The 26,602-nt window shown below is 56.4% G+C and overlaps 18 protein-coding genes across 28 annotated transcripts; 11 read left to right on the top strand and 7 right to left on the bottom strand.

Annotated features, from left to right (window-relative positions):
- Nucleotides 1-35: 35 nt before the first annotated feature.
- Nucleotides 36-1,436, bottom strand: KVP17_001851 (uncharacterized protein; the record flags this gene model as incomplete). Its single annotated transcript, XM_068517624.1, has 1 exon — nucleotides 36-1,436. The coding sequence occupies one exon, from the start codon at nucleotides 1,434-1,436 to the stop codon at nucleotides 36-38; it is 1,401 nt and encodes a 466-aa protein (XP_068375187.1).
- Nucleotides 1,437-1,458: 22 nt separating this feature from the next.
- On the bottom strand, nucleotides 1,459-1,953 carry KVP17_001848 (uncharacterized protein; the record flags this gene model as incomplete). Its single annotated transcript, XM_068517620.1, has 1 exon — nucleotides 1,459-1,953. The coding sequence occupies one exon, from the start codon at nucleotides 1,951-1,953 to the stop codon at nucleotides 1,459-1,461; it is 495 nt and encodes a 164-aa protein (XP_068375183.1).
- Nucleotides 1,954-2,082: 129 nt separating this feature from the next.
- Nucleotides 2,083-2,646, top strand: KVP17_001852 (uncharacterized protein; the record flags this gene model as incomplete). The annotated part of the gene is made up of 1 exon (XM_068517625.1): nucleotides 2,083-2,646. One exon carries the CDS (start codon nucleotides 2,083-2,085, stop codon nucleotides 2,644-2,646), a length of 564 nt encoding a protein of 187 aa, XP_068375188.1.
- Nucleotides 2,647-2,737: 91 nt separating this feature from the next.
- On the top strand, nucleotides 2,738-3,112 carry KVP17_001864 (uncharacterized protein; the record flags this gene model as incomplete). The annotated part of the gene is made up of 1 exon (XM_068517647.1): nucleotides 2,738-3,112. One exon carries the CDS (start codon nucleotides 2,738-2,740, stop codon nucleotides 3,110-3,112), a length of 375 nt encoding a protein of 124 aa, XP_068375208.1.
- Nucleotides 3,113-3,303: 191 nt separating this feature from the next.
- KVP17_001862 (uncharacterized protein) lies at nucleotides 3,304-4,869 on the top strand (the record flags this gene model as incomplete). Its single annotated transcript, XM_068517644.1, has 1 exon — nucleotides 3,304-4,869. One exon carries the CDS (start codon nucleotides 3,304-3,306, stop codon nucleotides 4,867-4,869), a length of 1,566 nt encoding a protein of 521 aa, XP_068375206.1.
- Nucleotides 4,870-4,937: 68 nt separating this feature from the next.
- On the bottom strand, nucleotides 4,938-5,567 carry KVP17_001858 (uncharacterized protein; the record flags this gene model as incomplete). Its single annotated transcript, XM_068517635.1, has 1 exon — nucleotides 4,938-5,567. One exon carries the CDS (start codon nucleotides 5,565-5,567, stop codon nucleotides 4,938-4,940), a length of 630 nt encoding a protein of 209 aa, XP_068375197.1.
- A 47-nt stretch (nucleotides 5,568-5,614) lies between these two features.
- Nucleotides 5,615-6,196, bottom strand: KVP17_001869 (uncharacterized protein; the record flags this gene model as incomplete). Its single annotated transcript, XM_068517655.1, has 1 exon — nucleotides 5,615-6,196. One exon carries the CDS (start codon nucleotides 6,194-6,196, stop codon nucleotides 5,615-5,617), a length of 582 nt encoding a protein of 193 aa, XP_068375216.1.
- Nucleotides 6,197-6,232: 36 nt separating this feature from the next.
- Nucleotides 6,233-10,000, top strand: KVP17_001859 (uncharacterized protein; the record flags this gene model as incomplete). 2 transcript variants are annotated; one of them, XM_068517637.1, is made up of 3 exons in its annotated part: nucleotides 6,233-6,273; nucleotides 6,341-9,407; nucleotides 9,437-10,000. In XM_068517637.1, 3 exons carry the CDS (start codon nucleotides 6,233-6,235, stop codon nucleotides 9,998-10,000), a joined length of 3,672 nt encoding a protein of 1,223 aa, XP_068375199.1. The 2 variants fall into 2 exon arrangements, with proteins under 2 accessions (XP_068375199.1, XP_068375198.1); XM_068517636.1 differs by lacking the exon at nucleotides 6,233-6,273 and having other exon boundaries at nucleotides 6,423-9,407.
- Nucleotides 10,001-10,021: 21 nt separating this feature from the next.
- On the top strand, nucleotides 10,022-11,209 carry KVP17_001868 (uncharacterized protein; the record flags this gene model as incomplete). The annotated part of the gene is made up of 1 exon (XM_068517654.1): nucleotides 10,022-11,209. The coding sequence occupies one exon, from the start codon at nucleotides 10,022-10,024 to the stop codon at nucleotides 11,207-11,209; it is 1,188 nt and encodes a 395-aa protein (XP_068375215.1).
- A 71-nt stretch (nucleotides 11,210-11,280) lies between these two features.
- On the top strand, nucleotides 11,281-12,747 carry KVP17_001863 (uncharacterized protein; the record flags this gene model as incomplete). The annotated part of the gene is made up of 1 exon (XM_068517645.1): nucleotides 11,281-12,747. One exon carries the CDS (start codon nucleotides 11,281-11,283, stop codon nucleotides 12,745-12,747), a length of 1,467 nt encoding a protein of 488 aa, XP_068375207.1.
- A 64-nt stretch (nucleotides 12,748-12,811) lies between these two features.
- KVP17_001850 (uncharacterized protein) lies at nucleotides 12,812-14,575 on the top strand (the record flags this gene model as incomplete). Of its 2 annotated transcripts, none has more annotated exons than XM_068517623.1 (1): nucleotides 12,812-14,575. In XM_068517623.1, the coding sequence occupies one exon, from the start codon at nucleotides 12,812-12,814 to the stop codon at nucleotides 14,573-14,575; it is 1,764 nt and encodes a 587-aa protein (XP_068375186.1). The 2 variants fall into 2 exon arrangements, with proteins under 2 accessions (XP_068375186.1, XP_068375185.1); XM_068517622.1 differs by having other exon boundaries at nucleotides 12,941-14,575.
- A 19-nt stretch (nucleotides 14,576-14,594) lies between these two features.
- Nucleotides 14,595-15,413, top strand: KVP17_001847 (uncharacterized protein; the record flags this gene model as incomplete). Of its 3 annotated transcripts, XM_068517618.1 has the most annotated exons (3): nucleotides 14,595-14,806; nucleotides 14,836-14,999; nucleotides 15,061-15,413. In XM_068517618.1, the coding sequence occupies 3 exons, from the start codon at nucleotides 14,595-14,597 to the stop codon at nucleotides 15,411-15,413; spliced, it is 729 nt and encodes a 242-aa protein (XP_068375181.1). The 3 variants fall into 3 exon arrangements, with proteins under 3 accessions (XP_068375181.1, XP_068375180.1, XP_068375182.1); XM_068517619.1 differs by lacking the exon at nucleotides 14,595-14,806 and having other exon boundaries at nucleotides 14,852-14,999; XM_068517617.1 differs by lacking the exons at nucleotides 14,836-14,999; nucleotides 15,061-15,413 and having other exon boundaries at nucleotides 14,595-14,810.
- Nucleotides 15,414-15,429: 16 nt separating this feature from the next.
- Nucleotides 15,430-16,134, bottom strand: KVP17_001855 (uncharacterized protein; the record flags this gene model as incomplete). The annotated part of the gene is made up of 1 exon (XM_068517632.1): nucleotides 15,430-16,134. The coding sequence occupies one exon, from the start codon at nucleotides 16,132-16,134 to the stop codon at nucleotides 15,430-15,432; it is 705 nt and encodes a 234-aa protein (XP_068375194.1).
- An 83-nt stretch (nucleotides 16,135-16,217) lies between these two features.
- Nucleotides 16,218-18,361, top strand: KVP17_001865 (uncharacterized protein; the record flags this gene model as incomplete). 3 transcript variants are annotated; one of them, XM_068517649.1, is made up of 5 exons in its annotated part: nucleotides 16,218-16,649; nucleotides 16,676-17,251; nucleotides 17,280-18,124; nucleotides 18,152-18,268; nucleotides 18,295-18,361. In XM_068517649.1, 5 exons carry the CDS (start codon nucleotides 16,218-16,220, stop codon nucleotides 18,359-18,361), a joined length of 2,037 nt encoding a protein of 678 aa, XP_068375210.1. The 3 variants fall into 3 exon arrangements, with proteins under 3 accessions (XP_068375210.1, XP_068375209.1, XP_068375211.1); XM_068517650.1 differs by lacking the exons at nucleotides 16,218-16,649; nucleotides 18,152-18,268; nucleotides 18,295-18,361 and having other exon boundaries at nucleotides 16,754-17,251; nucleotides 17,280-18,128; XM_068517648.1 differs by lacking the exons at nucleotides 17,280-18,124; nucleotides 18,152-18,268; nucleotides 18,295-18,361 and having other exon boundaries at nucleotides 16,218-16,691.
- Nucleotides 18,362-18,397: 36 nt separating this feature from the next.
- Nucleotides 18,398-18,679, bottom strand: KVP17_001854 (uncharacterized protein; the record flags this gene model as incomplete). Its single annotated transcript, XM_068517631.1, has 1 exon — nucleotides 18,398-18,679. One exon carries the CDS (start codon nucleotides 18,677-18,679, stop codon nucleotides 18,398-18,400), a length of 282 nt encoding a protein of 93 aa, XP_068375193.1.
- A 14-nt stretch (nucleotides 18,680-18,693) lies between these two features.
- Nucleotides 18,694-18,984, top strand: KVP17_001867 (uncharacterized protein; the record flags this gene model as incomplete). Its single annotated transcript, XM_068517653.1, has 1 exon — nucleotides 18,694-18,984. One exon carries the CDS (start codon nucleotides 18,694-18,696, stop codon nucleotides 18,982-18,984), a length of 291 nt encoding a protein of 96 aa, XP_068375214.1.
- A 45-nt stretch (nucleotides 18,985-19,029) lies between these two features.
- On the bottom strand, nucleotides 19,030-19,392 carry KVP17_001871 (uncharacterized protein; the record flags this gene model as incomplete). Its single annotated transcript, XM_068517657.1, has 1 exon — nucleotides 19,030-19,392. One exon carries the CDS (start codon nucleotides 19,390-19,392, stop codon nucleotides 19,030-19,032), a length of 363 nt encoding a protein of 120 aa, XP_068375218.1.
- Nucleotides 19,393-19,669: 277 nt separating this feature from the next.
- Nucleotides 19,670-26,415, top strand: KVP17_001861 (uncharacterized protein; the record flags this gene model as incomplete). Of its 5 annotated transcripts, XM_068517643.1 has the most annotated exons (4): nucleotides 19,670-20,110; nucleotides 20,139-21,014; nucleotides 21,102-21,251; nucleotides 21,280-26,385. In XM_068517643.1, coding segments are annotated over 4 exons (6,573 nt in total), but the record flags the coding sequence as incomplete, so codon positions are not given. The 5 variants fall into 5 exon arrangements, with proteins under 5 accessions (XP_068375205.1, XP_068375202.1, XP_068375204.1 ...); XM_068517640.1 differs by lacking the exons at nucleotides 20,139-21,014; nucleotides 21,102-21,251; nucleotides 21,280-26,385 and having other exon boundaries at nucleotides 19,670-20,122; XM_068517642.1 differs by lacking the exons at nucleotides 19,670-20,110; nucleotides 21,102-21,251; nucleotides 21,280-26,385 and having other exon boundaries at nucleotides 20,214-21,077.
- Between the last annotated feature and the right edge of the window lie 187 nt (nucleotides 26,416-26,602).

Raw genomic sequence — 26,602 nt, 5'->3', positions numbered from 1 at the left:
AGACAAATACGTATTACCGGCGCGTGACTAGGGTTTCAAAGAAAAAGACTCAGAAGAGTCGCTACACCACGAAGCGACATGTACACGTATTCAGACGTGTCGGGGAGACGCGTGAGTGCCACGATGGCGCAGAATACGAGCAGTAGCGAGAGGCCGAAGAAGCTACCCGTCCGACCTAGACCTACACGAGTTCGAAGCCGTTGGAGCAGCAGCGGCCACACTACAACTGCGAAGGTCTGGGCGAAGAACATCACCTGCACCGCTCGTGCCTGATGTGAGGTGAGGTCCAACACTGATGCGAGTAAAGGCTCCAGGGCCAGCGTCAGCGTCGCCAGGAAGAGTAGCAGTCGAGGGCTGAGCGTGGCCACGTTCAGTAGCAGCAATTCCACGAAACTCGCTAGTCGTACCATCTGGACTACGGTGAGTGACAAGTTGTAGTCGTCAAAGAGACGCGTTGGGGCGAACAAGAGATCCACTCCGACAGGTTTCAGGATGCACGTTATGTACAGCGCGTATCCCAGCAGAATGAGCGTCGCGGCCCGAGTGGAGGGACGCGTGGCACGCTCGTCCACGCAGAAGTTCTCGTACAGCCGGTCGAAGCTCCCAACTACTGTGCGGGGAGCCTGCTCCGGACGAGAGAGATGGAAGCTGGTCAATGCGTCAGAGGTTCGGTTCCGTTTCAAGAGGAATGCTGCTGGTTCGTACGGGGCGAGTAGCAGCCCTGTCACCCCGAGGGCTGCCAGGAACAGGGCGATGGCGGCCTCTGTGGAGTGTGCGTAGACTGGGCTGACCTTCCATCGAACGTGTAGCATAAGCAGCGCGCCGAGCTCTCGACATGCGTCTAGTCGGAGATGGCTGGGAAGGTTCACCGCCCAGGACACAGAGTCGACGCAGGTCTCGCAATCAACTATCGGCAACGTGGCGCTGAGGACGCCGAACGCCACTCCTCTGCACCCCAGAGCCAAGATGTCGTTCTGCCCAGTGAGGACCAGGCTAGCACCTGCCACGGCGACCAGACTGGCCAACACCAGCACAGCCACGCGCGATATCCGCCCTAAAGCCGAGGCCAGCGCGAGGCCCAGGCCCACTCCTACAACGTAAGGCTGGCTGCCGTCGAATGGGAGCGAGGCTCCCCACAGCGCTGCCAGTAGGCGCAGCGTGTTTTCTCGCAGCGCCGACCGGAGCCATAGCGGAAGCGCCTGCTTACGGGTCTGCGCTAGGAATGGTAGACCTTCCCCGGCTTCTACGCGAGACACAGTCACCAACCTACCTACTCCGCGAGGCATGCCTGAGCTGCTGGAGCTCACGTCCACCGTGATGGAGTGGTCGGATAGCTCCCCGAAGCCCAAGGGCTCGGACTCTTCTGTCGGGTTTGGAGGCGAATGAGACTCTTCAATCGGGCTGGGAGGCGAATGGGCGTCCAGCACTCCCAACATGGTGTTTGCACACAGATTTCATTCATCGCCAAGTTCGCAGGTAATGCTTCAGCTCTTCTACGGACTCCTTAATGTCGTCCAGCGCTCTGTGGTTCGCTACCTTGTTCATTCCACGCACCCCGACAAAGCGATCTCCGAGTTCTTTCAACGTGGACACATCCACAGTACGGTAGTGCAGCATTCCCGCCAGTCGCGGCATGTATTTTATCAAGAACATGCGATCCGTCCACACTGAATTGCCCGCTAGTGGGGAGTAGGACAGCTTCATGCCTTCTCCAAGAAGGAACTCAATGACTTGGACTTCTGCAGCAGCTGCTGTGATTTTTGACAGACGGCATGCATTAGTAAGGCCTGATCGCCCATGTTGAGTCACACACCAAGTGTCCATGGTGGCTAGGTCCTTTTCATCCACATGAAGTACAAGGTTTGGGCCCTCTATGAGGTCGAGTGAATTTCCTTTGGTGACACCAACTGCGATCTCCATAATGACGCAAGTCGTCGGATCGAGACCTGTCATTTCTAGATCAATCCATATCAATCCTTCATTCATAGAAAGGGACTGAAGGAAACGGTCATTACTAGCAGCAGTTCCAAAAGCCGTTTTGTCCTTGTAAATCCTCGATTTTGGCCCTTAGGCTAGCTGACCATGACCAAACTTACCACTAGGCAAACTGTGAAGCTCCACGACAAGACCTTATCCATGAAGTTGACTCCCTTCATGGTAACCGGTCGCGCGGTCCCCACCGAGAAGAATCCCGCTCCTAAGATCTACCGCATGAGGATTTTTGCACGTGATACCGTCGTGGCCAAGAGCCGGTTCTGGTACTTCATGAAGAACCTGAACAAGGTCAAGAAGACCAAGGGCGAGATCCTCAACGTCACCACCATTCGTGAGACCAATACGCACACTGTGAAGAACGTTGGGATCTGGATGCGCTACGACTCTCGTGCCAGCACACATAACATGTACCGCGAGTACCGCGACGTCTCCATCACTGGAGCTGTTGGGCAGATGTACATGGATATGGCCTCTCGCCACCGTGCGCTACCTCAATGCATACAGATCATGAGGACCGCCGTGATTCCCGATCAGCTGTGTCGGCGTCAGCACGTGCTTCAGCTGCTTGGACAGGACGTGAAGTTCCCCAAGAACAGACGCCGGGACGCCGTACCTCGTGAGAGGGCCGTTGAGTGGGTCGCGAAGCACTAGTTGTGTGGTGATTGAGACTTTGGTTAGCAAAAAGACATAAAAAGACTTGGACTAGGTTGATCGTTGCATCATACTCGTTTGAATTTACCAAATGAGCGTGGAGCAGGAGTTGACTGAAACTCTACGTCGTCGAGGCTTTTTCGCCTTCTACCTGCATAAGGACCAGGAGGTGGTGCACGAGGAAAACTGGGTGGACGTGGGTGGCCAAAGTAGCGACAAGCGCAAGCTGCTGTCAGGACTGATCAGTACTATGAAGACTTTTAGTGATCGAATAGCGACCGCCGACAGCACCACGGTACGCTCCTTCGCTACCCACTGCTACAAGTGCCACGTGTTCCAGACGCCTACGAACTACAAACTGATCCTTATGACGATTCCGGAGGCGCCAACGCTCTCGGACCATCTGAAGGACGTGCACGCGCAGATCGTGCTGCCGCTGGTATCCAGCCCCGCCTATGAACTGTGAGGCTTTGAGACGGGTTGCATCTGAAACAGCGCAATAGACCATGCAGAGTTCTCCTCTGCCATACGCCAGAGTCTGCTGAAGCTGCCACTGCAGGGACGCGTTCTGGAGGGGACGCCCCTGCGTTAGGTTGGCGTTCAGTGAAAAGCCCCTTTTTTCGCTAAGAAGTCAGTGAAAACGTTCTATTTTTCGCAATGGTTCTCGTCAGCTTCGTGATAACAGGAGTCCGGCACTCCATCCCTACGGCATCGGAGGTCGTCGTGCAAGCTTCTTGCGGTCCGATGAGATTTCGAACGCCAATTATAGGGTCTGATATGCAATGTGTGGGGTTTGATGCCGACTCAGGCCTCCCAATCGTCTTCACCATGTACCAGCGTTGCGCCGGCGACGACTGGGTCCCTGTGTGTTCTGGGGAAATGCACATGGACAACCTGGCCCGTTTGGGCTGTCTGTCATCGCGGTTCGCTCTCCCGATGATGGACTCCCAGGATGTCGAACTGGCCACTCTGGAGCTCACTTGTCGAATGGGAAACTATTTGGAGACACTACCGCAGACAGTTGACATGGCCACCGACACTGCGGATATCTTTTTTGCAAACGGGCCCAACGATGTCCCAGTCAATGCCTCTCGCTCTTCTTCCAGGTCCTGCAGCCCGAAACCGCCTGTGACCGGGTCCAGTGTGAGACGGCTTTCCTCTGTATGTTCGTCGGATAGCCGTGTCGGTTCTGACAAGGAGAGAGCGATACGTCAACTCGAGGAGAACGCCTTCCAGCCCGTTGACTTGACCTCTCTGATCTCCGAGTCCTTATGGGACAGCGAAGCTGTCAACTTCCACTGCTTGCGCCTGACGGTATTCGGCGCCAAAGGCCTCTTCAATTCGGAGCTGATGGGCAAGCTAGATCCCTACCTTGTGGTGCTGCTGAGTGACCAGCGCCTGGAAACCGAACCCATGACCAATGCTGGTGTTGACGCGGAGTTCTTGTATCGCTTCGAATTCGTTTACGCTGGAGAAAGGTACCTTAACCTGCAGGTATGGGATCACGAACGCCTATCACGGTGTCAGCAAGTTGGCCAAGTGGTACTGGACATTGAAGAGTGGATCCAATCTGCTTTAAACTCGTCATCCTACATTGCAAGTCGTATCGACGCTGAGATTAAGGGTCCTGATGGCCTGGATGGGGGACGGCTGCGGTGCCACCTCGAGGTCTCCCACAATCGTGTTCCTGGCCCCCTAGCCCGACAACTACCCCCTTTCGACGCCGAGGTGCTTCGTCACGAAAGTCCGGAGGAGACAGCGCCAACTGTTTCGAGTGGCGTGCAGCTGGAGGACTGCCCGTTCGGCTCGGTGCTGGTTACGCTGCTTTCAATCGAGCATCTGAAACACCGTCGGTGGTTTCACAAAATGACGTGTCTGCTGACACTGCGTTGGGCACACGAAGAAGTACGACTTGAGACCTTCGAACCGACGTCCATGGAGCTGCACGAGCTGCGCCGCGCTGTTAGGTTTCCTCTGGTGGACTCCCGCTACATCCGAATCAACGTGTACGACTTTCGGTCCGCATCGAGGTCCGATCACATCGCATGGGGAGTCATCGACATGCGTGCCGCTATGGTAAGGTCGTTGGCAAGCGGGGAGCCCGCACCGCTGCCGCTGCGTGTCGAGATAGAGGACGCAGAGGGCGAAAAAAGCTACCTTAACGTGGTTGTCCAACTTGATCACGCCTCGATGCCAACTCAGCTGTGCCCCGCTGCTGTGTGAGACTATTCGCGTTTCCAAGCCTGTGTAACTGATGTGCATATGTGGTAATTTGTTTTGCGTTTGAGCGACTACGCTGCTTGAGTCGGAGTCTCAGTTGGAGTCTCGGTGGGAGTCTCCGTTGGAGTCTCTGTTGGAGTCTCTATCGGAGTCTCTGTTGGAGTCTCTATGTCCTTCGGAGCATCGACCGAAGTAGGCACTTCAGCGGCGGTTGAGGCAACGCCGTCCGGAGAGGAGTCGTCCTTAGGGATGTCCGTTTCCTTGACATCAGCCTTGCGCTCCTCCAGAGCAGGGCACTCGGGATGCTTTTTCAATACAATCAGTATTTTCGGCAGCGTACGGCGGCCACGGCGAAAACTCGACGGGACGAAATCAGTCTCGACTTTTTGAATTGTTGCGATCTTGTTGGCCTCCATCTGGTTGGCCGCCAGCACTGCCACTCGGATGGTGCCAGACAAGCCGGTCAAAATGACCTCGTCATAGGGTGCCTTCTCGGAGGAGCCGACAAGTGTACGGTGAGCCAACCGGGCATAAAATCCCGCCTGCTTCTCTTGGGAGACCAGAATCATATTAGGAGGGCGGTCCTTACGGGCTGGGAGGGCGGAATTGGTGGTCTTCAACTCTCTTCTCACAGGAAGAGCCTCAGCAGTCGGCACGGTGATGGCTTCATCAGCTACGGGAATCTCAACTGCTGTTGCCATGATGTGGTACTGAGTTTATTTAGCAAATACACGAATCATGGACCCCACTAGTCAGATTTAGTGTTCCTTGGCAAAAGCTCTTGAATCTTCTTGATCTGCGCCTGGAGTTGCTTGTTGGCCCTTCGCACGTGAGGCTTCATGTAGGGGTAGGCGTGCTTCTTGAAAGGGACGAAGCACAGAAAAGCGACGCCTGTGAAGTACGACAGGCTCCACAGCGAGAAGAGAGACGTCAAACAGCTTAACAGATAAAGGCCGACAGTAGCCCCAAATGATACGTAGAAGTTGTACCAGCGCAGTACTGCGTGGAGGTAGTATTTGGCCTTGGCGATTCCCGCCTCAGGCGCAGCGAACGCAGGGTTCAAGGACTTCTCCTCACGATGGAAAACAGATGAAACGTAGAGCGGGTCCTGCACGCACTTGTACACAAGCGTTAGGAGCAGCACGTAGGTCGAGAGCTGCAGCAGCAAAGACACGACAGACCGTTCAAAGTAGTAGGGAGCCACCCAAACAAGGGACAGGCCCGCCAGAACGCCTCCAGAGACAAAAGGTTTCTCCCACATGAGTGTCGGTTCAGCACACTTGAAGAGTGGTGACTGGCGCACGACATCCACTGCAGCTTTGAACTCCATCTTTGAAAAACGATTATTTAGTAGTCCGGGAAAATCATGGCCGCCATCGTGAGCATTGAGCTCCACAACTTCAAGAGGTGAGTCGGGCCAGGCCCCGTTCAATTTAATTTCCTGGGTTTTTAGAACCGCTCTCACATGTCGCAGTTACAAGGGAACGCATGTAATAGGGCCCTTCAAGCGCTTCTCCGCTATCATAGGTCCGAATGGATCAGGAAAAAGTAACTCCATGGACGCGATAAGCTTCGTCCTCGGGCTGAGCACGCAGAAACTGCGCTCTACAAAGCTGCGCGACCTCGTATACAAATCGCAACTGGAGGATGTCCCTCCAGCTGGGCGCACAGCGCGCGTGACGCTGAACCTTCTGCTGGCCAACGGTCAACAGAAGGTCTTTAGCCGCGAGATCAAGAGCAACCAGAGTATCTACGTCGTAGACGGCGCACTGGTGAAGGCCGAGGAGTATCTGGCCTGCTTGGCAACTCTTGGAGTCAACAACAAGTCACGTAACTTCCTCGTTTTTCAAGGGGACGTGGAGCACATGTCCCAGCGTGACAGCAAAGAACTCACAGCTCTTATTGAGCAGCTGTCGGGGTCCAGCAAGCTGCTACCGGAGTACAACTCGTTGCAGGCCGGCATAGCGGAGCAGCAGGAGACGCTGCGGTTTCACACAGGGAAAAAGAACCACCTGGACGCCTGCCTACGAGAGCTGGCAAAGGAGAAAGAGGAGGCGGCAAAGTACCTGGCGCTGCAGCGGGACCTGGTTCATAAGCGGTCTGCCATCTACACGTACAAGCTGTACGTCAACGAGAGCGCTGCTGGCGTGCTGCGAGAGCAGATTTCGGAGCAGGAGACCTGCGCTACTCATTCACGAGAACGACTTACCCAGGATATGTGCCGTTTGAGAGAGATGGAACGCGATTTTGGATATACAGAAGCGGCACTGACGGCTGCGGAGGCCTCGCGTGACCAACTGTCCACGCAGCAGGAGGCAGTTGCTGGGTTCATGTCAGAGCACGCTGCCGTGGCACAGGCACTCAAGGCTCGCTTACAGGAGAGTGAGGCCCGGCGAAAGAAGCTCCAGCAGCACGTAGCAGCCACACATGCTGCAATGGAGGATGCGGGGGCCGAGTTGGCGGCATGCGAAGCCGCAGTGGCCGCTTTGAGTGCGGAGCGGCTTCCTACGAGCCTTCCTAAGATGACTAAGGCGCAGCAAGCGCAGTTTGACCAGGGCGTCGCGACAGCGCGGGCTCTCTGTGGACCGCTGTCTGTCGAGGTGTCTCGTATGGATGGAGCGCAGGCCAAGATTGCCGACGACGTCTCACGAGCTGACCGCACCGTGAAAGACCTCTCAAAGCAAGTGAACACCTTCCAGAAGCGCCGAACGGAGGCGGAAAGCAGCTGCCTCGCGATGGAGGCGGATGTCAGGGACATCTGCGCACAGGAGGCGGCGCTGACGGCTGAGATATCCACTCTGGACGAGGCAATGCAGCAGAGCGACGAGAGCCGGGAACGCATCGCGTTTCAGCTGCGGGACGTAGGAGCTCGACTGGACAACATCGCTGCTGACCGCCGGGAGTTAGACCGGATAAACGAGGCCAAGGACCACATCAAGAGTCTTCGGACAGAAGTGCCTGGCATTTACGGGGTTATGTCCGATCTGTACAAGCCCACATCGAAGCAGTATGCCAAGGCTCTCTCCTCCGCTCTGGGATACTTCAATGATCACATCATCTGTCAGACATTCGAGGACGGGAAGAAGGCCATTGCTCTCATCAAGCAGCGCCGCTGGCCACGAATGAGTTTCGTGGCACTGGACAATATTACCTCCGTCAGATCCGATTTCCGGATCCGTGAGCTAAATGGGTGTGTAGCACTGGACTGTATGACTTTCGAAGAGGTGTTGAGGCCGGCCTTTGAGATGGCGCTGCAGAATACCCTGATAGTTGAGACTTCGGAGGATGCTACCAACGTGGCCTACCACGAAGCCCGCCGCCTGCGGGTTGAGGTGAAGGTGGTCGCGCTGTCGGGCCAAAAAGTTCTCAAGAACGGCAACCTAAACGTGGACAACCAAAGCGCTCGCCGCGCCGGCCTTCGAGAGTCCGCCGCCCTCCTGAAGCGACTGCAGGCTGAACAGAAGGCACTTCTCGCCGAAATGCAGGACCGGCACCAGGCAGAGGGACAACACGACGCTCTGGTCGAGAAGAAGGTGCACCGGACGCAGATGCACTCGTTGATCGGAGCCAAGCAGCGTCGCCTGCAGTTCTTGGAGAGCGACCGAGACCACGTTCGCGAGGAGCTCCAGCGCGCCTCTGCGGAGCTGAAGACGCAGGAAAAACTGAAGGAGCAGCTGGAGAGCAGCGCTCGCGACAACGAGCGCAAGATCCAGGAGCTGAAATCAGAGCTGACGGCAGCCGAAGCAGGTGTATTTGCGTCGCTTTCTGCCGAGCTGCAGGTGGATGACGTCCGCCAACTGGACCGCGAGCTTAGGGAGCAGTCTCGAAAGCGCGAAGCCCAAAACAAACAGCAGGAGCTGAAGTACGATCGGGCCAGTCGGCGCTTGGGTAAGCTGCAGGACGCCTTGGCCAAGCTTGAGCGCGACTCCGCCGCCACCGACGTCGACGCGACGGAGGCGCGTCTATCCTGCACTCTAACAGAGATCGACGAGGCCACTGCACAACTCGAGAAGCTGAATGCGGAATTGGCGGTCTGCGTGAAAGAGTGCCTTCGGCTGCAGAGAATTGACAGAGACAACACAGCCCTCAGGGAGAAGCGGAGGCAAGAGGTACACCACGTCAAGGCTGACGTTGCCAGGACGTCGGCCTCCCTATCGACGTTGCAGGGCAAGATGGAACGCCTCAGCACTGAGGGTCTCGAGGTCCTCCGAAGCGCTATGCTCAAAGGTATTCCTATACCCTGTAGAAACGGAGTTACAACAGCGGACATTCGCCGGTTTTTGAAACTCGAGGACGCTGACAAGGAGGTGCCGGAGATAGAATTTGATTACGACCAACTGCCAGCGGAGCTGCTGAAGCGGTGCACCGAAACTGACGCTTCAGATCAGTATCAGATAATGGAAGAAGGTATCCGGTCACTGGAGGCGACGCTCTGTGCGGCGTCCCCGAATCTCCGCAGCGCCGACCAGTGGACCCAAATGAAAGCAGATGCGGACGGTTTGGCTGCCAAGATCAAAGACCTGACAAAGCAACGAACTTCGGTAATGTATCTTTTCGCATTTCCACTCAGCTTACGACTCGTTTCCGCCAGCTGAAGGAAGAGCGGAAGAGCCTGTTCTTGGAATGCCTCGCCACGGTGAAGGGTCACCTTGAGCGGCTGTACAGCGCGTTGAGCGCGGGTACTGTGGAGGCCGATGCAGAGCATGACTTCCGCGGCGTTGGCGGCAGCGCTACGCTGGCACTGGACGACGCTGCGGCCGAGGAGCCCTACCTCGGCGGGGTACGGTTCCACGCCATGCCACCTGCCAAGCGTTACAGAGACCTCAAGCTGCTGTCAGGCGGGGAGCAGTCCATGGCTTCGCTGGCCTTTATCTTCGCGCTGCAGGCCTACAAGCCCGCGCCCTTCGTGCTGCTGGATGAGGTCGACGCCGCACTTGACGCCAAGAACGTGCGTTCGCTGGGGACGTTTTTCGAGAATGTTCACTACCAGGTCATCGTAATAAGTCTGAAGGATTCCCTGTATGCCAGATCGGACGCCCTCTTCGGCGTCTACAAGAGCCACGAGGAAGAGACCTCTGGCGTGCTCAGTTGCCCACTGTGGCTTTACCAGAAGAAGGTCGATGCTGTGCAGTGATCAATATTCCGTCTTTCCACCATGCTTCCCGAGGACGTCGCCCTGGGAAACCCAACTCTGACGGCACTGGACGCGGGCGCGTCCCCGGAAGAGGTTATGGCCCTCCGAGAGGCCACGGCGACGCTGGTGCTGGTTGGCGTCCCTGGTGGGTGCTCCTACGGATCCTCAGGCGAAAAGAGCACCAGCGGCGGCCAGTTGAGCGTGGGGATCGATCACGTCTCGTGGGCGGTGGGAAAAGACTTTCTCGGCGTTAACTTCCTCTCTCCAGGGGCCCACTACCTGTACTGGTCATGGGGGCCTGAGGGTGGCCGCTCGGGGCGCTTCATCTGGTGCTCTGCAGGCGCCGTGCTTGCCTTCAAGTGGAACGACTCCTGGGAGTCGCTTGACGAAGTCGGCGAGGAGGAGCTCCTCCGCTGGGAGGAAACGGTGACAAATCTGCGTGTGGAACCACATCTGGCTCCCTACCAACGCAAATACCACACGGTCTGGATCGAGCTCACCGCTTTTGTCAACGAGGCTGTCATCTCGAGGCTGTCTCCAGTGGGACGGCGCATTCGCAGCTCTCTTGCTGAGTATGACAAACTCGGAACATTTGACCAGGGAGTACTGCACCCTTCAACTATATTCTTCAGCGAGCTTCCGAAACCAAAGCCATCAACTGCAGCCTACCTCGACCAGTCGGACGTGACTGAGCGCTTGCTGGCGGCTGTCAAGAAATCAGATCTCGAATGGAGCCGTAAATTCCACACTCTACCACCTGGTGTGCATCCAATAGGTCTGTCCGCTGAAGAGATCGGACTTCTCGGAGAGCTTCAGTTCGCGTTCGTAGTGTTCCTTCTTGGCCAAACCTTGGAGGGCTTCGAACAATGGAAAGCTCTCCTGTTGCTGCTATCCTCGTCTCCAGGACTCGCCGAGTCGCGACCGCGTCTCGTTTCAGATTTTATCCGAGTTGTGTGCGGCCAGATGCAGTCGATGCCTCGCGACTTGTTCGAGGACACGTTTCTCAAGGACTCTTTCCTAAAGGCGGTGCTGGGCAACATTGGCGCGAGCTGGTTGGAAGCCGAGGACGCTACAGTCAGGTCTAGAGCCATCATGCTACAGGCGTACTTCCGCAAGGCGTATCAGATAGATATAAGCACTCTGGAGGACGAGGGAGATGACGCCCCCGTACTTCTGGACGAGGAACCGCAGTTCGTGGCGTTTGCGTGATGCACTCTGTAAAGTGTGCTGCACGTGTTGCAACTAATTTCGCGATTTGGCGGTGCTGTGCACACATATTGATGGTCAACTGGGTGTCGCGCGTTCTTGAACCAAACGAATCCATTCGAATTTGTGTTCAGAGTCACCAAGTTTCGCCTAAAGCCGTCGTCACGAACCGCCTTCAGTTACCAGTGAGACGTCCAGAGCGCCGATCTTGGCAGAAAAGAATTTTGTTCACCCGTCGTCACTACGGCAACGGCAACTCCAAGCGCCAACGCCACTACCTCAAGCTGATTGACGCCTTTGAGCGGTGTTGGTCGACTCTGAGACCGCTTGTCTCCCCACTGGAGGCGCTGCCCGCAGACCTGCGGGCCACCGCACCCATCACGGCCTGGAGCCTCTGCGGAGCGTGCTCTCCGACGGTGGGCGTTTCCGGTCATTACGGGACTATCTCCTTCCTGGTTATGCCGTCGCGGTTCGAGGCCTTCGTTCCCACTTCACGCTCCAGCTCGCTTGCGGACGTCGTTATCAACTCCCAGGCGGCAAGCGACCTTCCGGAGACTCTGACGCTATTCGTCCTCATTGGTGGAAAGGATCAGCTGGCTCTGGATTGGCTGCCTTTTGTGTCGCGTGTGCTGCACAGCGAAATCCAGCGTTGCGTGGCGGAGCACGCGGGTGACAAAGCACAGCTGGTGCTTCGCGGAGCTCTCAACGCGGCCTTTGTGCTGGTGGAGTTCCCAGGACACGGGACCGATGAAGGGGTGCCTTCTCCAGCCAGGTGCCACGAAGCAGTCCTCGGATCGGTTCACCAATCATTGGAGATCCTCAACGTTTCCCGGGTGAAACTGATTCTAGTGGGTTACTCTCTTGGCGCCTCCATCGCTCTCTCCGTGGCGAAGTTCCTCGTTGAGAGGCAAACGAGCATACAGGCTTCTGGTCGTGAGATGCAGGTGGGAGACACCACTCTGCAAATGGCTGGCGCGTCTCTAATCGCTCCTTTCACATCAATTCCCGACGTCGTAGCGCACCTACTACGAATACCGCGACCACTACAACGGTGGACATCGTCGGCCGTTGGCAACCTGATAGAGAGTGACATCCAGTGGAGCGCTCGGGACGATATGCGCGAACTGGTGGCGTTGTTGTCATCGCACGCAGACGGACTCCTCACTGACGGATGGCGAAAATTCCATCTAACAGTAATCGCTGGCAGCGAAGATACCACGGTTCCAGCGGTGATGTCGCTGGAGTTGCTGCAGCGCGCGCTGGCTCAGGTGCCAACACGCCTGTCGGACAGATTCTTGGCTGAATTCGTGGAAATAAAGGGCGCTCGGCACCAGACACTGACCACCGAAGCCCAGTTCGTGCCTCCCATCTGCGACGTTCTCCTCCCGCGACTTGGCTTGTGTCGGGTGCAATGCGCTGTCTCTCTCAAGCAGTGTCGAGTGGAGACCACGACAGCTGATGATGACGCTGTCGAATCGGACACACCTTCTGACAGCGAAATGTGCTGTGCGCCTGCGAGCCCCCTGCTTCAAACTTTGTAACTTGTTTTGGTTGTGCAATCGTCGTATAGGAACTCAGCGACCTTCCTCCTATCATTGTGTGTCCATGAGATTTTCATCGTTGGTTGAGTTCTTGGGAGAAAAGCTTTTCCGACTAGAGATTATTTTCATCGCTTTGCTGTTCTTTAGGTTCGAAAATGGTCTGAGACGCGGTGCATGCACTTTTAATTCTGTAATGATATGGAACTTGATAGGTCTCGTTGCCGCCGTCGTGTTCGCGGAGCATCCACGCTCCAGTTCTCTGATTCTGGGGTGGGATGCGGCCTGTGTTGGCACTGGCGTTATGGTTGACCAGGAGCGAGTTATCAAAGTGCTGGGTGCGGCAGTGTTTGGCGATAAGGTTGAGCAGGGCGACTCCGTAGACCTGCACGTGATTCGCCAACTGTTGCCGCACATCCGCCACAAAGGAATCGAAGGTTCCAGTAACTCGGACTTGCGAAAGCTTTTCGAGCGGAATTTGATCGATTGGGTTGGTCATTTTGATCTGGGTCAGGCCGAATCAACTGGTAGCTTGGCAGTGCTGACCTTCCGGAACGCAAATCTGAGCGTGATCTACGCGGCCCTGTCGCTACTCGCCCCCTACGCCAAAATTCCGATGTTCGCCTCCAAGCTGCAGCCGGAACATCTGTCGCAGCTGGAGACGGATATTATCCCGCCCTCTCAAGGCGGAGAGATGCTGGAGGCTCTCTTGGCACTTGTACCGTGCAAGGCCTACATGGAGTACGGACTGCTGCGGTACTCCAACCTGGGCTTATCCTTTGCAGACACCGTATTAGCCAAGAGTGACCCTGCGTGGGCTGAGTACGCGAAATTCACATCTGACCCTGCAGCTATGTACCAGTGGTATATGGGGACTTTCAAGTGGCATGTAAACTTTCTGAACGCCTGGAAATATGTCCAACACCTGCACGGCGTTGAACCCGTGACGGTGCCCGTAGTTGTCGTCGACAGCGAATGCGCCACCAGTCACCCAGACATCAACTATTTCGAGACGGCTACACCCAGATGTGGTGGTATATGTCGCGGATGGGACGCATCTGACGGAGACGCAGACTTTAGCGGGGATACAGACCCCTTACATGGGACGTTGGTAATGGGACTCGTAGGGGCACGCAGCAACAATGGTGTGGGACTCGTAGGCGCGTGCCCTCAATGCAAAGTGCACTGCTTGAAGGTGGCCTCGCCCACAGGCAACATTTTCACATCCGCGTTGCTCCGCGCGTACGACTACATCCTGGAGAACGTGGACAAGTTCCCCATCAGCAACCACTCCTACGGCGGTTACGGTAGTCTCAGTTCAGAGAAAGCTGCGTTAAAAAGATTGAGTGATCGTGGGCACGTGATTGTTGCGGCCGCAGGAAACGGCTACTGCAACCTCGACACCGGGGGCTGCGCCACATTCGTGTCCCCTGCAATGTACAACCTGCCAACCCTAGTATCCGTAGGGGCCACGGACCTCGACGGAAACATGGCGGAGTTCAGCAACCGAGGTCGGAGCATCGTTGACGTGTGGGCTCCTGGGGTTAACATTCCGGCGTTCACTCACCGTAACAACCCCAACATGCTGTCGTTTGTGATGGGCACCTCGTTTTCAGCACCGATTACTACCGCTGCACTGGCATTTTCAATGGCGTGGTTCCCGGATATGGAAGCTGGCCTCAGAGTCCGTCTCCTAAGACTCAGCAGTTCGCAGCCCACCTTCGGCTTCACGTACTCTACTGGCGGGTACATTAACCTTCACCGAATGCTCGCCTACATCTCGACAGTAACAAGAATGTTTGCGGAAAAGTCTGCCTTGCGTTCAAAGTGATGGAACATATTAGGTGAATATGGCTTCAATCCACTCCTCCTCGTCCACGTTTGTGCAATCGCTTGGCGTAATCGTCGTGTCAGAGCTGGGAGACAAGACCTTCTTCATTGCGGCGCTTCTCTCCATGAGATATTCAGCAGTGCAGGCGTTCATTGGCGCCAGCGGAGCGCTAGTCGCAATGACGATTCTCAGCACGTCCATGGGTAATCTGATTCCTTTCCTTCTGGACGAGTAGGCACACAGGGATGTTTGTCACACAGGGATGTTCGTCACTGGATGACGGTCGCACTGTTCCTGGGATTCGGTTTCAAACTTCTTCATGAAGCCTACAACATGGACAATACCAAGCCAAACGAGGAGCTCGAGGATGCTGAAGAGGAAATCTCTGGCTTGGACATGGAAAAAGGCGGAGCCCGTCAACTTAGTGAGTCTTTCTGTTTCGTTTTCCAGTTGGAGATTCCTCTTATCGCTTTAATGCGTTTCAGAAACCACTTCCGGGTGCCTCAATCGTCTCGCCAAGGCATTCCGCTATTGCGTGAACGTTTGTCAACGCCGTTTTTCGCGAGTGATTGGTCCTGTGGCCGCCCAAGCCTTCTCCATGACCTTCATTGCTGAGTGGGGCGACCGATCTCAGATCGCGACCATTACTCTGGCGGCCCACAAGGATCCCCTGGCGGTTACCCTCGGATCGTGCCTCGGCCACCTGCTCTGCACTGGGATTGCTTGCGTCGGGGGTCAGTTTTTCTCCGAAAAGGTATCTGAGCGAGTTATCGCTGGAGCAGGTGGACTGCTGTTCGTGACGTTCGGAGCACTGGAATGCCTGTTCCCTGAGTTTTGAGAAATGCTCCAAGGAGTCATCGAGGCTGATTGATCCTTGTGAACGCCAAACTTCTCGGAAGACCCTGCTGAAACCGAGGCCCTGCACACAGACGCTTGAGGTTTTGTGGTAGCAGCAACTGCTCATTGAACCTTACACCAAGGACCAGAGTTTCGAGATTGGTCGGTAGGCTGAGTAGGGGTCTGTTGTAGTACTCTCCCAGATGCAGTGTCTTCAGTCCCGCCGGTAAATCCGTTAGCGGGCTGCAGTGGTAGGGACCGAGCTCCAATGTCTCGAGTCCCGATGGTAACATCTTACAATCGAGATTGAAGAAACCCGGTCCAAAGACAACGTGTTTTACACCGTTGGGGAGCGGGCCAGGAAGTTGGATGTTCAGCAACCAGTTGACGAGGTAGCTGTGATGTTGTCCGTCAGTGAATCGCACTTCCTTGAGGCCTGAGGCGTCTACGGCAGCCAGGACATGGTTGAATAGGCAGGCAGACGTCTCTAGCTGCTGAGGTCGGACCTTGTAGGTCATCGAAAGCGGTTGGCTGCAAACAAGGTTCACGAAGCGCGCGGCGTTGGCACCCAGGCCGCCCACCTCTACCGGGCACCAACAACCCAGCCACGCGGCCCCGCGGACGCCTGGCGGAACGGCGGCTCGAAGCCGGCACCGCCCAGCGCGGTCGAGGAAACTCGCCACGTCAGCAAGGAAAGAAAAGTAGGGAGGATCCAACGGCATAGATACACGTGCACACAGATGCACACATGATTTCTGATAAGTGAGTGTCCACAGATTCCAGGCGTTATTCCTAATTTGGAGTCATGAATTCAGGCGAGGTCTTTCTGACGCCCTCCAGTTTCTACTTCCCCTCACGCGCCCACCGGAACGTGGTTTCGTTCCTCTTCACGTTCCCCGCCTACGTGGTTGTCGTGTGGAAGCTGGACGTGGCCTCCTGGCTTCCTGGCGGCGTTTTCGCTATGCGCCTGGCAGTGGGGGCAGCCGTACTGCTCGGTGGCCTTGTCCGTACTGGCTTCAGTACTTGGGAAGCAGTCACATCGCTCGGTCAGAGATTGCGAACCGGAATACAGGTGGTTCTCCACATCGCAGACAACTACATAGTCTTTCTAGCTGCCTTGCTACTCTTGCGATTCGACCTTGTAGTGACGCCGCTGTTCACAGAGCAGGACGCCAAGGTTGTGCTGGCGGTAGCGTACCTGCTCCTGGAGATCGCGACGTACGTTCTATATCGCAACGTGAGAGACGCGTTACCTTTACATAGCGCGTGTTGCACTTAGTGGCGGCTCCTGCAGTCCATTCCAAACCCGATCCTGAGCGCTGGCTACACACGCTGCACGACATGATTGAGCACTGCGAGCCCGTAGACCTGGTCAACTTCCTAGCGTACTCATTCTATTGTACACCTGACCTCATTCCTGAGAGTTTTCCCCGATCAGACGTCTTGAGCTGGTTGACCGACGAGCTCGGCGTCTCAGAAGTCGACGCCGACGACGCCGTGACGCGGCTTGAGGCCAGGCTGGGCTGGGCAGTCCCCTCGCCGTCCTCGCTGCCTTCGAGCGCACCGACCAAGGCGTTTGGGCGCACCGAGGCATTCATGCATCCGCATTACAGGCCCTTGGCACTGGTGGCGCTTATTGCTCTCGCGCATTGGCTCGCGTCCAGCTACATGCGCTGTGTCCTGGGCTTCAGTCTCATGCACCCGTTGAGGCATGACCTTAAGGGTGCTATTCGGTTTTTCGTGCTTCACCCCGTCAGGAGTGGCGAACTATCGCGTCACGACCGCCCATTGTTGTGCTTCCATGGCTTCGGGTTTGGCATCATTCCCTACACGTTTGCAGTGAGTTCATCGGCGTCTTCTAAGGCAGCTTACATTCGTGTGGCTTCGCGACCGATTCCTGCGCAAGGCTCATCCTGAACGTCGACGCGTGATAATCATTCCGGAGTTTCTCTGGCTAGGGCTGGATCCTCTGGGTGGCGCTTGGGCCTGGAGCAACGTCGTGGATGTCTGGCGCCGGCTTGTCCACCAACCGAGCCACCACCAAAAGGCTAACCTGGAGGCGGTTCTACATGACGGGGGGAGCGGCGACCTGGTGTTGCCCAGCATGGGTGAGCTGGTCGACGAAGTCCATAATGTGTGTCAGTGGGTAGTGAAGAATCCATCGGCTTTTACGGACACTTTTGGATATATTCAACCGGATGTCGACAGCATGGAGTACTCGTCTCGCTACCAAAATATGGCTCGTCTCCGGCGACCCGCCTCGTATGCGTCCATACCTTGCCTGTCAGACCCGAGTGCCGACTTCACGCTCGACGTGTTCGCCCACTCCTACGGCACCGCTGTCGCCTCGGCGTTCTACAGGGCGTACCGCACGTCGGTAGGCAGAGTGGTACTTGGCGACCCTATCTGCTTTCTCGTGCAGGTCACCAAGAAGGTGCAGCTGTGCGGTCTACGACCGTGGCAAGTGGAGCTGCTCGACAGGCCCTACTCCAATCACAGCAGCGTGCTGGGCTCGCGCACGTGGTGTGAAGGTGTCGAGGTGCTACCTGCCCTCAGCGCGCGACGTAGATTTTCCGTCAGCGCAGAGTGGGCCGTGGACAAGGCCCTGCTACTTTTCTACTGGTACGTAGTCTATCGTGATTTCGGAACAAGGTGGACTACGGCGCGGCAGCTCAAGGGGCATGAGTACATAGACGACGGATCACTGTTGAGGTAGGTGCAGGGATCCAACTCACGCAGTCTGGACTCCGACTTGATGATCATCCTGGGGAGCAAAGATCTCATTTGCCCATCTGTTGCGCTGCAGCACTTCCTAAAGAAGAAGCCGTATCAGTCGGTTCTCGTAACGCGGAACACGTGGGTGGCGGAGCAGCGGTATACAGCCACCATGGGTTCTGGCTCTTCGACTGCTCGGTGCTGCGAGCTGTGGCCCTGTTTTTCGAGAAGTAGAAAATATGTCTGCGGTGCTCAGAGAATCGTTTTCTATCAACGCATGAATGACTCGCGCATGTACAATCCTACCGCCAACGCAATTAACAAGACCAAGAAGGCGAACGTCTTAAGGTTAGTGGGCATCCAGCTATTGGCGGCCCTTACATCAGCCAGCGGCAAACTCGTACCCACTGTTTGGATCCATTGCAGGTTTTGTTCTGTGGGGGCCGGAACGTCACGAATGTTGTCCGTGAACGGGCTGGGTCGGTCACGAATAAAGACCCGAACTGCCAGAAGACAAAGATCCGGCGAAGATTTAGGGCGCAGGAGCTTCATAAATATCGAATTAGATGAGTGCCACCCTCTACGTCTCCAACCTCACCGACAAACTGTCAAGGGACGATCTGAAGGCCAACCTCTACGACATGTACGTGCAGTATGGCGAAGTAACCAGCATAGAGCTCATGGGCGGCTGGGCGAACCCCCAACGTCGAGGACAAGCTTGGGTCGGGTTTGGCACCGCAGCCCACGCCACCAATGCCATGCGGCTCACTAACGGAGTCGTGTTCATGTCCAAGCCGTTGAAGGTCGACCTGGCCAAGAGCAAAGCAGTAGACGAGGCTTCTGAGCGAGCTTCATGAATCGCATATTCATTCAAACATTTCATTCAGACATTACTTATGAAATCATTTGCGGAAGATCCTCGACAGCCTTCTTCGTACGCTCTTGGCCCTGCTCAGAGTGGGGCTTGGCTCCACCTTGCGTTTGCTTGCGTCCATGTTCTCAAGCTCCTTTTCGTTCATTTCCAGCAGATGCTTGATTACTATGTTTCGGTTACCTTGATGTTCCTCCATAATGGCTGTGTACCGTTTCTCGTCGAGCGCCGGATCCACTCCGGGGTAACCGTCGGCAGTTGTAGGAGGGCAATGGGGGAAGCGGTGTGACCTGGGCCGAGGTTCAACCACATGAGAACCCCGCATCGTTACCTTAGACACAGGCACGAGTCCGTTCGCTGTGCGCTCAAACTCGAGTCCGTTCACTGTGGGCATAGCGCTAAGAGGCCGACTAGACTTTGCCTTCGTGAATGAGGAGCGGAGTGTTCTTGAAGAGCGTCCTCTGCGCCCCATATCCACAAAACCTAAAGCGGACGAGATAATGATGTCCGATGCTTCGTATGTGACAGCAGGGTGCGATCGCATCAGAATTTGGAACTTCCTTCCTTCAGCCCCCAGTCTGAATATTCGTAAAAGGCATCCCGTGCACCATCTACCAAAAGTGTCGGTGGGGTTCGAGAGAGAGTAATGGGTAGTATTGAAAATATACCATATGGACCAGCCGAGAAAGCGTCCCAAACTCCACGACGAGAATAGTCGTCTGCGTGATCTGCGTTCCCATGTGCAGTTTATACCAGTTTCCGTATTTGAGGACGTCGACGCGGGTCAACACGGTTTTGCACCGCTTTTCGTGCACCAGTTGGAGTGCTGCATCGACGAGAGTATCGGTGGGTGGATGGACGACTTGCAGGTGAACGTGTTCTACGCGGTCGACTCCTTCCACACTCTCATCGAGATTACGGGCACTCCCGACAAGCGGCCGTTCGAGGAGCTGTCTCAAGTGCTGAAGGATTCGTTCGTGCAGCTCGCGAAGTACCCTTTCTTGTGCTTCGAGAGGAGCGACTTCCGAGCGCTGTTGCTGCAGAACCGGACGTCATACAAGTGGCAGGCAGACCCCCGGGAATCACGGATGCTGGGGAGTGCGCTGTTCGACGTGAGAGACTGAGTCCGGAGCCACACAGTTCGTGAGCAGGTCGTTTGATCGGGAAGAGCCGTCGCATAGCAACTTCGCTGGCTGGCACCGGCGATTGGAGTGGATGCTCAAGTTCTTCATTGACGCCGCCAGCGACATCGAGGTCGATGACAGGTGGGAAATCTACCTCGCGCTGAAAGTGGAGCCACCTGAGCTGAAGCGTCGCGAATCCATCGTGGACTCTCAGACGCACCTGACTCGCAAGCAGCAGTCCGCCGTGCCGCTAGTGAGCGTCGCAGGCTTCGCCAGCGTCTACTCGTATTTCGGGATCCCTCGTGGACGGCGCAGAGTTTCGCAGTTCTTCGTGCCACCTCCCTTTGAGGGGAAGAGCGTTGGGTTTCACTTGCTGAGGTTGCTGCACATGGACACTGTTGAGCGGACGGACATCTGTGAGATTAATGTGGAAGACCCCGCTCCAGGATTTCGGCAGCTACGGGACTACGTTGACCTCTACTGTGGAGTGGAAAGAGGAATTATAACGGAGCAGGACCTGCAGGAGCGAGGAAAACCTCATCTCGAGCGCGTTCCTCTTATGAAGGAGGGACGCCTGCAGAATCTGCGGCTGCAAGAGATCCTCCGCTTGGCCAGTTGCCTGCCTGCACGGAACGCCGTGGAGACCAAGGTCAAAACCCCTCACCTCGAGCCGTTGCTCGTGACCGAGAAGGGAAGAGCCCACCGCACGCTGCACTGGTACCCGAACGTCGCTGCGTGGGCTGGCAGCCCCAAGGTGCAGACGCTGCGCCTCGACGTCAAGAGGCGGCTGCGCACCCAGCAGTTCGATGACATGCACGCAATGCCAGCCGCAGAGGTCCGCACACGGCTGCATGCCCAGTGGTTGGCTTTGTTCTGCTCCTACGCACGTACCGTGTGGAAACTGCGAGAAGCCATAGAACGTGGAAGTCTGCGTCCTAACGCCTTGTCTGCATAAAACCGTGATTTGTAGTCTATGGAGGTCGTACAGGCCTTTTCGGAAGCGAAGCAACTGGGTGCGAACATCCTTGTGGTCGACAACCTTGAGCTCGTACTGAAGAAGTGTCGCAAGGAACCTGCCACTCTGGTGTCCTACCTGCAGAGGAGCCCCAACGCACAGGAAATCTTAGATGTGAGTTTCTGGGCTGTGTGGCACGCAGGCACTAGATACGTTCAGTCCCTTCCTTCTATCGTTGCGCCGCGACGAACAGAGGCCTGAGACGCGTATCATGGGACAAAATGTGGCCGCTCGCATCTGTCTGTTTCTGTCTGATATCCTGAATACAGGTGACACCAACATGCGCCGCGTTCTTTCGTCCGAAATCCTTTACAATAACTCCCGAATGGAAACTCTATCGGAGGGGTTCAAAGCGAATCACATGCTGTTGAGGGCCGGAGTGGTCCGTCTGCTGACGGAATTCGCTCTGATCGGCAGCTTCCACGCGAGGCGCGTGGTGTCCGCCTTTCCCTGGAACCATGCCAGCGTGCAGGCGACGCTTTGCGGCCTCCTGGCCTTAAAGTCCAAGCGCGTTTCCTCTCACTGGGATGGCATGTCCTTCTTCAAGACGGTGCAGCTAGACAGGCCAACGAAGAGGCACTGTCAGATGACGTCTACGTTTCTGGTGGATCGACTCAAGGTTTCGCCAGATCTGGACCTCGTCATGTCCACTTACGTAGCCCGGCAGGCCATCATCATTTTCTTCCTACACATCCTCGAGGTGGGCAGCGACAACGCCGTGGAGGAGCTCCTAAAGCGGGAAGAGATGACGGTTGCGGTCTTCAAAGGCCTCGGACGCGACACCTTCGCCGACTCCGTCGCCTTCTTCAACCGCGTGGGCTCGCTTCTCGACATCGCCGGCCGCGACTGGACGCTGCCACTGATTTTCCCCTCGCGGGTCTGCGTAACGCTGGCTAGCACGCTTCGCCGACACTCCCGTGGAGGAGGACTCCACACACAGATGATCGAGACCGCGTCTGAATCCGTGGGGAAACGGACTCTTGGCCGATTCCGGTGGTCGTCGTGCGAACGCCTTCTGAGTCGGCTCGTAGGAGAGGCCACCGTGGTGACTGATCTTCTGGACGAGTCCACCAACTCGATAATTGACTGGGAAACTGCCGCTGACATCTTAAAGCTTTGGGGCTCAAGCTTTAGTCTGCCGTCACTCCAACGTACTTTCCTTTCGCTGGTTAAAGCCCACCCTGAGGCGTTCGTGGTCTACCTGCGTGAGGGCAAGAAGCTCTCCCGCTGCCAGCCTTGTGCTAGTTCCGACTTCTTCATGCGAGTTGTGGGCGCTATACGACTGATGAAGACTCTGACCGGTCGCACTGTTGACCGAGTCGTGGAGCACATTCTCAGACCTGTCCTCGACCAGATCCAAGAGGACGAGCTTCTTCACGCCACGACCACCACCGCAGTCGCTGACCTATGCACACTGCTTCAGCCTGACCCGTTCGACACTCGGAAGCTCGCCGCTGGCTGCAAGGCCCAAGACCTGCTTGTTCGTTACGTAAGCATGTACTATGCCGTCGAGCTGGCTGCCCTCCGAAACCGAGTGTTGGACTCGGTCTCCGAAGTGGCCGCCCGGCACCTAACGGAGCAGGGGATGCAGCTTTTCCGCCGGGATTTCCTGGCTGCTGTGCTACCAGGCGTGTCCCAGCTGCTACCGGGAGTGGCCCCTGCACACCTTACGATGACGTTCCCAAACACCTACGGGCCGGCAGATTGGTACGAGTTACCCGTGGACCGCGCGAAAGACGATGGCATTGAGCTGGGCATCGAGCAGGACAGTGCTCCTGAACCTACAAAGGTCTCTTTCAGAGACGTTTTCGGCTTTCTGCAAATCACCTGCGGCTCGCTGCTATCCGGGCCGAGGGCAGCGACTCGAGCAGCCCCCGCCTCGGACGACGAGGCCAGTGACTCGAGCATTAACGAGCTGGAGGAAGTGCTGGAAACTATGCGCCCGTTTGAGATGTACGATTGTCGAAGCGTCTATCTTGAAGGTGCCGCTGCCTTCTGCCTTTTTTTGAAGGCCGCCTTCAATAGCCATCCAATGCGATGCAGCAATAAGCACTTTCGCATCGTGAATGACTGTATGAGCATGCTGACGTCGCTGGGATTTTCGTCCCGAGATGTAAGTCACCATCCTTTGCTCGTGCTGGCGCTACAAGCCTCGGATTTCGCCTCAGGGCTCCGACTGACGTCCACGTCGCCGCCACCGCCTCGAATCTTTCGGATAGTGCAGCAGGAGTGGTGCGTCGCGCTTCTGGACAGGTGGGGAGGCTCGGTCACTGGTAGTCCTATTTGGCGAGAGGCTGACGAGGCCTTTCGTAGGTTTTTCCGGTGGTCCTTGGATGACGAGCGCAGCGTCAACATCATGGACGCTTTCATGACTGGCTTAGCCAAGGTCGACGTCTCGACTGACCGTAGTCTAGCCCCTCACCTCGGCTCGGCCGTCCTGAACATCGTCGTGCACACAATAATGTTCCCCGCCGCATTCAACCTGACGCAGGGCGTGCCTCCCGTGCTTGCTGCCGCCCTAGTGCACCTACGAGCCGAGAAGATTCCGGGATACTCAGGTCGAATGACGCACTTTTTCATGTGGCCAATGCCGGAGTGGAACCTGATGGTGGGAGCCTTGCCACTCCCCAAGGACGGCGAGGGCGCTCGTTCCAAGGTGGGCCTACGGCTGGCCGCGCTGATATGCGACGCCACAGTCGCGTTTACGGAATCCGGAGGCGACGTGAACGCTGTTCGACGGCTCGTCAAGAAGCTGGGACCCTGGAGGAACCCTCTTCTTCTCAAGGATGACGACGCGGAAGCATCTGAGCAGCCTGTTAACCTCCTCCGCACGGCCCTGTTGGATCAGCTGGTCGTCAGCCCTCTGGAGGCCACTCCAACTGCAGAACCCGACAAATTCATCGCGGAGGTTGCCCCTGATGTGCCGATGCAATTGACGCCTGCCCAGCAGTTCACAGCTTTTATGGATACTCCGGGATATGAACTATCCGACTACTGCGAACGCTTCACGGACACCGGTTCGCTAGATGTATTCCTTAACTGTCTCAGCAAGATGACGCTGGAGGAATCACGACGACATTCTCGCATCCTCAGCCGGCACCTGTTCAACAAGCTCTGCGGCTTCCTCATCTCTGGCGCTGCTCTGCCGGCGCAATTCGACACACTGTTCACACTGATGGATGTTGTGGGCGACCTTCTCAGCGCAGACGAAGCCGAGAAGAAGGCATTCTTTAAGTACACCCGGAAACACATGAACGAGGTGCGTGCCACTCGCCCTACTGTCTTCGCCGCCCCCGAGGGGTCGGTGCCATCAGGGTTTCACCTAGTGTACTTCTTATTCACCTTCCATGACATCGACGTGCTGGCCAACAGCAAAGAGCTGCGCCCTGTCCTACAACGTATCTGTGACGACGCTCTGGTGAATTACCAGGGCTGTCTGGCCACCGACTCCCGACTACGGATGCCGTACGTGGTACTGGGTGCCAAACTCGCGGCTTTTGATGAATTCCAGAAAGTCGACAAAGCTAATGCTGTGTGGCCTTTGTTCCTGCAGGCTCGACTGCACCCGGGCGCCTCATGGATGGACTGGGACGGCTCCCAAGTCAACCTCACCCTCGAAAACCTAGACCGGGAAAGGGAAATCTCACGGATCTCTCTGTCTCGCTCTTTATCCAACACGTCCACTGACTCTCTCCGCCGTCTAACCACCAGCGGCAAGTTCACGAAGTACAGCCTGGCCCCAACCTTCTGCGTGCGAACGAGCTGCATCACCATGAGCATTCCGAGTGAGGAGTCTTTGCAGCCCTTGGACCATTGCTTCTTCATCCCATTCCTGTACTCGAGAATTCGCATCGCTTACGCCTACATGGAGGAGAAATGCCGGCCTCGCAACGATACGAACTCCGTGTTTCTTCTGCTGCAGATGCGGCACCTGCCTAACAGAGAGCGGCCCATTCGCGAAGTCGCAAGCGAACTCCCAGAAGGGCTGAGGGCTATGCTTGGAAGCCTTGAGCCGACTGGTGAATGGTTACAGACGTTCATAGAACGAGGCTCCATGAGTCTGCTCCTGCAGGGGCTCTGTCTCACTCGAGACGAGCAGGCTCGCTCGTGGGCTTGGCTCTCCGTCTCAATGCTGCTGGACCTCTTAGATGTGGCAATGCATCTCAACGAGAACGTGACAGAGCGCCGCCTTCGTAAACGCCTTCGTCGGATCCGAGAAGCGCCTTCCAGGAACAAACGGCAAAAGTTGCGCGAGGAGGAGGAGCTTCGCAAGGCCGAGGAGGAGGATGTTGAGTACGAGTATAATTTCTCCTGTGCTCTGCCCTTCAGAATGCTGCTGATGCACTTGAAATCGGCATACATCCGAGAAAGCACTCGCCAGGGGACCGACTCACCTGTATTGGAAAAGCATGGAATCTCATTCCTGGCCGAGGCGGCGCTTGTCATGGCCAACACCACCCACCGACTCTACCGACCTGTCATGCGATTGCTCTGCCTGGACCCGTACATTATTGGAGGTAACAAGCTGGTAGTTAGGAAGCTATTTGGGCAGCACGCGGCGTCGGAAGCCCACGCGTCGCAGCTACTTGGAGGGCGGATACTGAAGAGCAGCTTCACAGGGGCCACTCCTGCGGCTCTCTTGGCCCAAGAACTGGGCCAAATTCTGGCGGTCTGTCAAGAGAGGGGAGTGTGCGGGCCGCGTAGCTTGACCATGGTGACCAGCAGTCTAGTCAGGTTGACACAGGTGTCCCGACGCAGTCGCAGCAACGTGACTGACGACGTCAGAGCCCTGAGAGACTCAGGTATCTTGGCGTGGATTCGGGACTCGGTCGCCTTCCTTTTGGAGGAGGCTTTTGCAATCCCACCCTTCCTCGTGTCGGTCCTCTCCAACTCCGACAAGAACCCTGTTGTGGAAATTACCGACCTGGACAACAGCTCCGCTGGTCCTACCGTTAGGTTACCTGGGTGTAGCATGCGCGAATTCACCCGAGCTCGGGACCTCCTTCAAGATCACGCTTGCCGGCGGGTGTGTGGAACGGCAGCTACCAGGTGTTTTGAGAGCCAGGTTGAGCGGGCGGTGCAGCAGACCTTCACCGTGTCGGTCTTTCAAGTCAACTCAGTGTGTCTGGTCTTGTCTGACCTCAGCCTCGTGGTCCACCAGGCACGACAGCTGGAGGCGATCGACTCCAGAGGAGTCTTGCAAGAGTTGGAGGCGGCCTCCAGTATTGTGAAATCTGCGTTGCTCATTGTGAGTGTGTTGGCATCAAGCCTCAACTGATACGTGACAGTAAATCTGGTCCTAGAGTGATAGTAGGCGAAATCGCACGTGTGCAGTGTCATGAGGGTTCCTTGGGACACAATGATTTTCATCCCCTTGGTTTGGGGTTTGGCGGCCGCGTCCACCTGCCCCAACTGGGTGTCAACTGTGGATTCCAAGACGAACACCGACTGTGAACGTCTGTGTC

This window comes from the organism of the source record quoted next (genome assembly GCF_019968985.1).
Source record: "MAG: Porospora cf. gigantea B chromosome Unknown PgB_NODE_34_length_62418_cov_132.738, whole genome shotgun sequence".
Taxonomy (NCBI): Eukaryota; Apicomplexa; class Conoidasida; order Eugregarinorida; family Porosporidae; genus Porospora; species Porospora cf. gigantea B.
This window is presented reverse-complemented; position numbering and strand designations above follow the sequence as displayed.